General features: G+C 50.2%; 1 protein-coding gene across 1 annotated transcript; it reads left to right on the top strand.

Annotated features, from left to right (window-relative positions):
- The first annotated feature begins 232 nt into the window (after positions 1-232).
- DRD4 (dopamine receptor D4) lies at positions 233-9,367 on the top strand. The gene is made up of 4 exons (XM_066552312.1): positions 233-463; positions 7,685-7,797; positions 8,140-8,687; positions 9,101-9,367. Exons 1-4 carry the CDS (start codon positions 233-235, stop codon positions 9,301-9,303), a joined length of 1,095 nt encoding a protein of 364 aa, XP_066408409.1. The 3' UTR covers positions 9,304-9,367.
- Positions 9,368-10,682: the final 1,315 nt, after the last annotated feature.

Raw genomic sequence — 10,682 nt, forward strand, 5'->3', positions numbered from 1 at the left:
AACGCAGCGAGACCTCTGCAGCGCTCGGGACACCGGGACACCGGGAGCCGGGACCCCGGGAGCCTGCCCCCCCCGCCACCCCTTAAGCCGCTTGGTGACCCAGTTGTCCCCGCGGGGCCGAGACCGGGGCCGGGCGGGGCGGCGGCGGAGGCTCCTCCCGCGGCTCGGCGGGCAGCTCCCGGCTGCCGGCCCGGCTCCGTGCGCGGGGCTGCGGGGGCAGCGCCGCGGGGCCATGGGCAACGGCACCGCCGGACCCCCGCCCGCCGTACCCGGCCACAGCATCGCCGCCCTGGTGCTCGGCATCCTCCTCATCCTCCTCATCGTCGGCGGCAACGGGCTCGTCTGTCTGAGCGTCTGCACGGAGCGGGCGCTCAAGACCACCACCAACTACTTCATCGTCAGCCTCGCCGTGGCCGATCTGCTGCTCGCCCTCCTCGTCCTGCCCCTCTACGTCTACTCCGAGGTGAGACAGCCCGGGGACACCGGGGAACGGCGGGCTGGGGCTTGCGTGCCCGCCGAGCCTGCAGGTTACGAGGCAGCGGGGAGGCAAGAGATCAAGTAGTGAGGGTCCAAGCCGCTCTCTGGGCTTGCTCCCCACCGCCACCCCGCCGGCCCGGGAGTGCTTCCCCCCCCGGGACTGCCCTGCCCCCCGGGATGTGGCGGTCAGACCCCCCGGCTCTTACCTGCGAGCGTCACGGCATCGCACAGCGCTGCGGGACCGCGGGCGGCGGGGAGCGGGGCCGGCTCCGTGCGAGCTCCTGGGATCCCCGTCCGAACCGCGCCGAGTGGAGATGCCCCGAGCGGAGGCGCACCGGGGTGCTGTCCCTCGGCTTGCACGCTGTCCCTCGGCTTGCACGCTGTCCAGGCTGCCGTCAGCAAATGATAGGAAGAGACAGGTGCTGTGTTCTGTTTGGCATAAAGTGAGCCTTGGTGATAAAGGGAGATCTTTAGCATCTTTAGCCAGGAAATAACTTTCCATGTTGGCTGAGAAGGAGAAGCTGTCTTTTCTGGGGGCTGGATGGGATTTGGTCACCCTGCACCAAGGTGGCTTTGGTTGGTAGGTTGTTGCTTGACACAGGCCTGACCCAGCAAGCAATGGCGGTTGTGGAGAGCCAGCTCAGGGACATGGGGCAGAGTTGCTGTTCACTCCCAAAACCTGTTCACCCCCAAGACTGTGACAGCTGAAGGAAAGAACAGGCACTCCTGAGGCTGAGTTGTTCTCTCTGTAACATTTACTGCCAGGGACAAATAAACCATTGTGCTTGCAGAGGGATGTTTTAGAACCTGTTAGTACCAGCTGGTGGCTCTTCCTTGCTCAAGAGGATGAAAGCATCCACTGGGCCAAATTGCAGGTTTTTCTACCCATCCTGGTGGTAGCTGGTAGTGTAAATCTTCTTCCCAGCTGTGGAATAGCATCTCCCCTCTTGTCCTCTTTCACAAGCCATGAAGAGCACCCCATGGCTCAGCAGGCCCTGACTGTGCAGGCGTGTACTCCCCTAAGCAAGGCAGGCTGCAGATTAGAGCTTAGAATGGTCTCTACCTCATCCTAGGATTTTGCAGGACACTGTGACCTCTCTGGAGACAGGTATTGTGGAGCAGCAGGTTCATCTGGGGACCCGTGAGAAGAACCAAGGAAGAACTGGAGCATTAGGTCCCCTCTTTTTCCACTGTGCTCTTGGCTTTTGTGGATTTGCTTTTCCCTCATTACTTCTTTTTTGCTGTGGTTAGAAAGGCACATTCTTCATCATTCTTCTCAGCTACTTTTTGCTAATTGGGATCCCTTTTCTTCCTTCCTCTTTCCGTTGTCTCTCGACAACTCTCCTTCAGTCCCCAGGTCTCTCTATGGGCAGTCACCAACACCAGAGTGGTTTCCTTTTGCCTGCAGGTGGGAGTTTTGCTGGAATATATAAAATACAGGTTAACATATTCTGGGGTACCTCTGAAAATGCTTCCAGTGGGGCAGGAGTATTTCTTGAATACCACAGACATTCCACAAGTTCTGGATTCTCAGGTAACAGGTGTTCATATCTGTATGAGCTTTAAAAACTGGTACTGTCCAGCTTGTGGTGACACTTGGTACGTTCACTTCCATGGCTGTTCATAAACATCAATTCTGTGAGGGAATTCTTCCATGTCTCTGCTCCCAGGATATTAAACATGGGGAATGAAGGTGCTATATGACAGAAGTCTTTCCCTCCGATCCTCTGCAGCTCCTGCAGCCAGGCAGGCATTCAGAGGCACAAAACAGCACAGGCACCAGGATTTGCACTCCTGCCGCTCAGAGGGAATGCATGGAGCAGGTGAGGGAAGTGCTGAACAGGTACAGAGAGAGAGGGAGAGAGAGGGAGAGCCTTGAGCAGGCAGTGAGGCTTTGATGTGTAGAGCAACTCCAGCTCTAGTGTTGCAGCAGTTCCCATTCCATGCCTGGAAGCTTCTCTGTGGGCTCAGAGACTCCAGATGCCCATTTTCATTTTAATTGTCTCCTGTACACCGGTGCAGGATTTCCAGCTCATTTTGTTCTGAAATAAGCAAAAGGGAGTGTAACCACTGAATCCATGCCAGAGGACAGAATTTTTACTGTTTCTTTTCTTTGTTTTTTTGTTTGTTTGGTTTTGTTTTGTTTTTTTTTCTTGGAGGCAAAACTCAGAATTAGATGTTGGGATGCAAGATGCAGGGTGTAGTGATTGCTCTTTAAAATTAGTTCGGTTTCAGCTTGCACTCTGTACCAAACATGGTGGGCACTGAAAATATGGACTGGACAGTCCTGAATGTTCACCTCAATCTTCATTCTTGGTGTGGGGTTTTAGTTTTGTCGTTTTAAACTTTAGTACAACTCCTGATACAGTAAAGGTAGACTCTGAGGGCCTATTGGAAAACTCAAAAACTAGCTGAGGCAGTGGATTTTTGCTTTTTAGCAGGAACAGAACAATAAACTGAGCATTTTTTCATTCAGCAGAAATTTGCTCACCTTGTGCTGTTTTCCTGTGAGGTGGCATCTTGTGTTCCAGTTTTGGAAACATTCCTCCAAGTCAGAGCTGTAGAAGACAGCAGGAGGGACTTAACTTTTGAGGTGACATCTGACATTCTCACAAAGAACAGATCTCCTCCAAGCCCCAGTGGGGATGGGATTCCTCCCTGTGGGATGTGGGTGATCCTCTGCTGCTGTTCACTGAAGCTGGAGCACAGTGGGAGAGTCCTTGATCTTGGCTTTTAGTTCTGGTTGTTAAGAAAGCTCATTTCAGACACTGGCAGCAATTATGGACACATACTCTCCTTCCACTGGACTCATCCAAATATGGAACAAAGACATGTTCCAATGTTTCCAGTTGTAATTACCACACAGCTGCCTGCCCTGGTGGGCAGAAGGCACTTACCTTCCTGCCTGCTTGGGAATCTGAGGTCTTAGCAGTATGATGGGGAGAGGTAATGGTAACTTCCATGGGGAAGTTGCACTGCTCTTCTGCCAGCCTTGGCTTTCTGATGAGTGTGTCAGGTGCTTTCCAGTGTCAGCAATCAATCCAGTGCCAGAAAGGCGGGGATGATGGGAAACAAGGGGGAAGGAGATGACCTGGAGCACTCTTAGGCATTAATTGTTATTCCTGAGGAGCAGAGTTCTGCTTTCATGTGAAGAGAGGCCATGAGAAGATCCCAGAGAGTCCCTGGAGCATTGGTAGCAGCGAAACAGGGGTTACCTGAGGAAGCAGAGCTATGGAGTTACTGCAGGATATCACTTGGCTCTGGGTGGCTTTGGGAGGGAGCTGCATGGCTCCACAGGCCTGCCTTGTGAGGCAAGCTTCCTCTTCCCAGAGACTGTGAAAATGGCAGGAGTCCCAAGGACTCTGGGATACTTGCAGGAGTTTATACAGTCCTCATCAAGTGGAGGCATCCCAGCAATTATGGCAGGCACCAGGACAAGCTCCACACGTGGACTGTGCTGTGGAGCACACCTGTACCTGTACCTGCTGCTCCTGTGATCAGCTCTCTGCTAATCCCTGCCGAGCAGCAGAACTGTGGAGCAGGCCTGAGCCAGGAAGCTGCTGGCAGGAGCTGAGGGTGTTGGTTATGTAAACATCTTTGCCACTAAGACCTGAGTAAGTGATTACGGAAAAGAGGAAACAGTTTGAGCAGATTTGCATGCTTACCTGGCTCCTTCTCCAGGTCAGGGAAGATGAGTGCTCCCAGCAGTCATGATGATGGAGCAGCCAGTAAAAACCTCATGAGCTATCTTCTTATCTTGCTGAGGGTGATGGGTTCTGCCCAAAACGTTCAGGGTGTCACTGGCTTGGTATCAAAACATATATTTTCTTGCAGTTTTTTCTGTGTGCCTGTGATGCAGCTCTTCTAATAAGAGGCCAGACCTCTACCCTCTCCAAATTTCCCCTGGCTCTCTGTGAATGCATGTCAGCTTGTTTGCAGCAGGATTTGGATTAGTCTTTCCTAGAATGTTACAGTTTTAGTGGAAATAGATGTTATTCTGGGCCTGGCTGATGTCTGAGCCACACAAAGTACCAGGGAGGTGAGACAGGCCAGCAGTTACAAAGCAGTGCCTAGGGTTTTTTTTTTCAGATACCAGTAATTGGGAGAGGTGCCTTGGAATTCTTGGCCCTCATAATGTCTCAGACGGATGATGAGACTGTTTCACAATCTCTGAAAAACCGTGACCTCAATGATTTAAGAAACAACATCAAAGCAGACATGAGGCATCTCTGTCTTATGTCCCACTCCCTCTTCTTCCTCTCCCCTTGCAGGCTGCATTGTGTATTCTGGGGACTGTGACAGTTGTCACAACTCATGACAAAAAGCCCCAAGTCAGTTTCTGGTGGACACGGAAACAATTCTTTGGCTCTGATGCTGGACTTTTCCCACTGGCAAGGACTGTTTCTCTTCCAACTCGTGTCACAGCCTTCTCACTCCATGCCATGTCTTAGAGCCATGGCTGCACTGAGGCAGATACTTGTTCAAAGTCCAGATGGGCATCTCCTAATTCCCTTTCAGGCTCCTGCTGTTCCCTGCATGTGGCAGGAGTGAGACAAGGGCTGGTATCAGAGAAAATAGAACTAAAACCTTTGGCTTTGTCCTGGCTCCTGCCCTCAGGAGCTTTTCTGGCATCAGGCTGGTTTAGAAGGCAGTTTTCCTTACAAATCAGCTGTGCTGAGCAATAAGGATACCAGAATGGGCTGACTAGGAAGGCAGCTGCAAGGGTGTTTGAGAAGCCAAGTCTGTCTCCTGCCATCCAGCATCCTATAAAAACTTCTGCATTGTATTCTGGAAAAGTGGAGAACCCAAAGAGCTGCTGTAGGTTCAGTTGCTCTGAAGCACTTAAAGGAAGCTTGAGCTGTTTGTGATCTCTAAATCTTTACACTGTGTACCTTGATGGGCTAATCTGCTGCAGCCTCCTGGAATTAGGTACTCCTTAATCACATGGCCCAGCAAAGCCTCTTATCCAAAGTTACTCTCCCATCAGAGGGGTCCTTGGCACGTTTTGCCAAGGTGGGCAGGTGACAAACACCACAGAATGGGAAGTTCTCTCCTAGCACCTCCTCCAAAGCCCAGTCTTGGGGGTTGATGGGTAAAGGAAAGGGTTTATAGCATTTTCCAAGTGCCCAACTTTAATCTCACATGATCCAATGGTGCTGCAGACCAAGAGCCTTTGTCCTTTTCAGAATCAATTTGCTCCCTCAAATCACAAATAGATTTGGAAAACTGCAGGCCAAAATCAAATTTTTCTCTCTCATAAGCTCAACTGAACCTGTCAAGATCCCAGTGAGCTTGGCAGAAATTTGGCTTTTAATGATTCAGGTCCCAAATTCAGTTTGGAGTGTCTGCATTGTGCTAGAAAATAGGCTGACTGAAGCACACAGGTCTGACTCCAGAGCTCCCCCGGAGGTATCTCAAGGAGATGCTGTACAAAAATAGCAAAACAGTTACTTCAGAGACTCCTTTGGCTTTACAGCTTCTCTAATCATAATCCTGTGCTTGACATCATTACTGGCTGATATTAATCCCTGCAGAGCTGCCTGCCCTGTGGCTGGCAGGGCCTGGGGTTCAGCACCTTCCAAGCATTCTGTGGAGTGTGTTCCCCACGTGGCTCTACTGTGTGCTGGGATGAATGAAACCAGAACCTGTTGTTTAGCACCAGTACAGGAACAAATCCATACCTGCTTCCTGAAACCTGCAACATTAAAGGGCAGCAACGTTAGACTCTATGAGCACTGGCTGACTATTGCTATAGAGAAAAAGGTCCCTGGTTTATATATATATATATATATATATATATATATATATAATTTTTATGCAGCACAATTCTATAGATAAAAATATATAATAAATTATATATAGTAGGTGATGCACATTATCTGTAGATAAACATACATAGAAAATTAAATATATTACTTGCAGCAATATGTATACCATAGTAATATCTATAATATATATTTTAATAAAAACATATAGAAAGTACAGATAGTGTTTGGTATTTTGCAACATCAAAATTAAGTGTTTGAATCAGACATGACAAGGGACCATTGCTACTGAACACTTTTTTTTTCCAGCTAAAATCATACTTGTTTGTACATTTTATTGGGTTTTTAACCTATGTCTGCAGAGGGACCCAAAGGAATTCTCCTCACAGTCTCAAACTCTGAGGAAAAATTCCCTGCTACCTTGTGGTGACAGCCTATTGAGCTACCTGGCTTACCTGTGCAGGTGCAAGCAAACTGATAGGTCTCTGCCTCTGCTCAAGGAGCTCATGGGAATAATGGCACAGGAATGGGATCGAGGTGACCTATTTCTTTATCAGCCTAAAAAGTGCTTTAATGTTAAAAGAACAAGCTGGGTTTGTACCTGGTTGAGACAAGCACTTGATTGGAACAAAGCGTTGTAAGTAGTTTTTGATTGTATGAGCATCAGCCATTGCTGACCTTCTGTCTGTCCTGCTGCCTGTCCTGTGCTATGGGCTGTGCAGAGCTTGTGCTGTCTGGCTGAGACATGACCAAGCTGAAAATCACCAAGAATGGCAGAGTCAACACTTCCAGGTGGTTCAGAGCACCAACACCGGTCCCTGCTGCTCTGCCCTGGTGCCTAAGACCGTGGGGAGAGAATCAGGGGTTGTTACTCACTGCCTGGACCTGGTCTCCAGAGGCTGGACTTGTGCTTGGCCTGCCAGGATGGAACAGTTGTGTAACACAGAGAAACTGTTCACATCATCTGCACACAGGGGTTTGGAGCGGCTGAGACACAGAAGTGGAAGAGGAGCTTTGTGCTCTGTCTCCTGCTTGCTTGGGGACTGAGCTCAGGATGCTGTGCAGCCAATATTGCTTTGTTGGGAAGATCTTGGGGTCTTGAATTGGGGGTTTGAGGAGTTTGGGGGTACATGACCTCATCCAAGGCAGTGCAAATCCTGTGTCCACTTCTCTGCCCAGCATGACTCACTTGGCTGTACTGATGGTCTGAGGGCTCAGTTCTCCAGACAGGCCAGAATCACAAGCCCTGAGCAGGCTGTGGGCTCTGTGTGGGGCTGATTCCCATGTGCTGCTGCTGCACTGGGAGCATCGTGCTATGGGAGGAGCACTCAGCTTTGGGCTGCTTGTTTGGAGCAAACATGAGTGGCTGAGGCACCCAGGCATGGCCGTGTTCCTGTCATTTTAAAGGACACAGCATCTGCTGACCCCAGGGATCTTTTCAGTTCCAGGGAGGAGTGTGGTCCCTCAGCACGGTGCTGTGCGATGCCCTGATGACCATGGACGTGATGCTGTGCACGGCCTCCATCTTCAACCTGTGTGCTATCAGCGTGGATCGGTGAGTGGCTTCCTGCTCTGGCTGTGTCTGGGCAGCACACTGCTTCCATAGCCCCTTGCCAGTGTCCCAGGCAGGGAGGATTCTGCCCTCCCCTAAGGAGGCTGTTCTGCCCTAACATCCTCCACCATCAGGTTTGTGTCCCATTGGTGGTGGCCAAGATAAACTCGTTGTGTGATGATCCAGAGCTGTCCCTTGGCTGTTGTGGCTGTAGCCCAGGCCTCGGCTGTTAGTAAAGTAAATTAATGGGGGGGAAAGGACAGTGGCAAGGAGTTTGGGGTCCCTTGGTTACATTATCACAATGCCACCACACCAGGACTGACTCACCCAGGGCTGTGTTGGCAGGTTCATCGCTGTTCAAATCCCACTCAACTACAACCGGCGGCAGATTGACCTGCGGCAGCTGATCCTTATATCCACCACCTGGATATTCGCCTTTGCTGTGGCATCCCCAGTCATATTTGGCCTCAACAATGTCCCAGACCGGGACCCCAGCTTGTGCCAACTGGAGGATGACAACTACATCGTGTATTCCTCCATCTGCTCCTTCTTCATCCCATGCCCTGTCATGCTGGTTCTGTACTGTGGCATGTTCCAAGGACTCAAGCGCTGGGAAGAAGCCCGGAAGGCCAAGCTGAGAGGTTGCATCTACGGAGCCAACAGGAAGCTGTATCACCCCCCAACCTTGATGGAGAGAGAGCAGACCCGGCTGGGGCTGCTGGAGTGCAGCCCCTATGCCCGTGCTGGCCTCCCTGGGGAGTGTGGGATGAACAGTGGGATCCAGACTGTGTCCTACCCACACCTCAGGTACCCGCATCCAGGGCACGGGCGCAAGCGGGCCAAGATCAACGGCCGGGAGCGCAAGGCCATGCGGGTGCTGCCCGTCGTTGTCGGTGAGTGGATGTCAGGGATGGCTGGGGAGAGTGGGAAATGTGCCACCTTGTCACATCACAGCACTCAGACTGGCAGGACCTGGGTGAATCCAGAGCAGTGCCAAAACCCACCACCCTTGGGAAAGAACACATGCATTGTCTATAACGCAACCTCCCTCCAAGGCAAACCCGTGACTCCCAATATCTTACATTCAAAGCCAAAGCGAGACTAACTTAAGACTTTTTATCAATGTTTAGGACAGGAATAACATCCCAATTTTTGTCTAGGCATAAGCCCAGCTCCACATGTCAGCACAACTACTGCCTTTTCCCTGAGTGCCCAAGCTGTGTCTGTCTTTTTTGTCTAAGACTTTGTTAGATTAAACCCTTTTGAACATTCATATCACCTTCTCTCTTTATTGTCCTTCTGGCAGGTGCTTTCCTCTTCTGCTGGACACCTTTTTTTGTGGTGCACATTACCAGGGCACTCTGCAAGTCCTGCTCCATCCCCCCTCAAGTCACCAGCACTGTCACTTGGCTGGGCTACGTCAACAGTGCTCTCAACCCCATCATTTACACCGTGTTCAATGCCGAGTTCAGGAACTTCTTCCGCAAAGTCTTGCACCTCTTCTGCTGAGCCCTCTGCGCAGGAGGAACCACTGGGTCATTTTTTGTATAGTTCATTAAAGATCTATTTCTGCCTCTGGTCTGCTGTCTTTGTTGGGGATGAGGGGAGGATGAGGAGAGCTGGCAGCTGAAGGAAGGGGCTCCCCAAGTCCTTGTAGTAAGGTGTTATAGGTGAGGGCCATTGGATGCAGCTTGAATCCTCTTCCCAGTGGAACTGCCAAGTGTAGCTTCTTCTTAAACACTTGCTGTTTGATGTAAGCAGGGATAATAAGTGTAATTTCTAATCTTCTGGCTTCCGGGGTGGTATTACAGGGCTGTAAGGTAACATGGACATGGGCCTGGGGGGAAAAAAGGCTGTTAAGCTAATTTCCCAGATGTCCACATATCAGACAAGGGTACCAGGCTCATTTCCAGATGTCCATATGCCAGGTGAGGGTGAATCTACCTATGCAATCTCCTTTCCCCTTATCCTTGATAATTTTAAACCCAAAACCTGATTTCACTCATGTTTAACAGAGGTCTTACAAAGGCACCATAATGTTATTGCTAGTGCTCCAGAATTTCCTGTGAAGCCACACAATTCCTGCCAGGAACCATTTCCAGCCTCAGGAAAATGTCCTTCATACCTTTAGGTGAACCTGCATGCAGCGACAGCCACAGTGGCCAGTGGGACAGGTGATGATCGTCACTGAGGCTCGGAGGGGAGAAAAAGAATACTGCAGAAAATTACAGTCTTCCAGGTAATGATTTTGTACAGAATTGTTGCTTTCCAGGAGGGAATTTGCTTGGAAGCAGAACGGAAAAGGGATGTCTAGAGCATTCCTTTGACTAAAAATAGCAAGTGCTCAATTTCTCACTAGCAAACAGACTCAATTCCCACGACTGTATTGTGCATTTCTGAGCTGTCACATGATGGGTTGGAGCACAGCTGCCCCAGGTACCAGGGCACCATGGGCTTTTCAGAGGTGCTGCTTCAGAGCTGCTTTTGCTGCATCTGAATGCAGGAGGCAAGAAACCCTGTAAATGAGCTGTGTTATTGTGGGCTCAATCAAGACTGTCTTCTCAATTAACTAATTGTCTCCAAGTTCTAGACAATGGGCAATCAGCATTTAACTGTGAGCAGAAACCATTCCCAACACTCAAGTATTACTTTGGAAAGCAGGAGTGAGCATTTTGCTATGGGAATGGAAGGAGTTGCCTGTTCTTTCTTTCCCAGGAGTATCACAGATAATTTCTGTTCCCATCCTGCCTCAGTTCCTGCTTGGATTTCGTTGTAAGCATGGTTCCTTCTGGAAGAGCTGCACACTGTGGCTACCAGCTCCTCATCCTCTATGGCACTGCACTGCTGCCCCCTTGGCCTGCTCAGCCCTGTGTTAAGAGGAATAACTT

Source organism: Molothrus aeneus, chromosome 6 (assembly GCF_037042795.1).
Source record: "Molothrus aeneus isolate 106 chromosome 6, BPBGC_Maene_1.0, whole genome shotgun sequence".
NCBI classification, from domain to species: Eukaryota; Metazoa; Chordata; class Aves; order Passeriformes; family Icteridae; genus Molothrus; species Molothrus aeneus.

Coding starts and splice junctions, on each gene's coding strand:
- DRD4 (XM_066552312.1), top strand. CDS start 233: ATGGGCAACGGCACCGCCGGACCCCCGCCCGCCGTACCCGGCCACAGC. Junction 7,798..8,139: donor TGTGCTATCAGCGTGGATCG/GTGAGTGGCTTC, acceptor CTGTGTTGGCAG/GTTCATCGCTGTTCAAATCC. Junction 8,688..9,100: donor GGTGCTGCCCGTCGTTGTCG/GTGAGTGGATGT, acceptor TCCTTCTGGCAG/GTGCTTTCCTCTTCTGCTGG.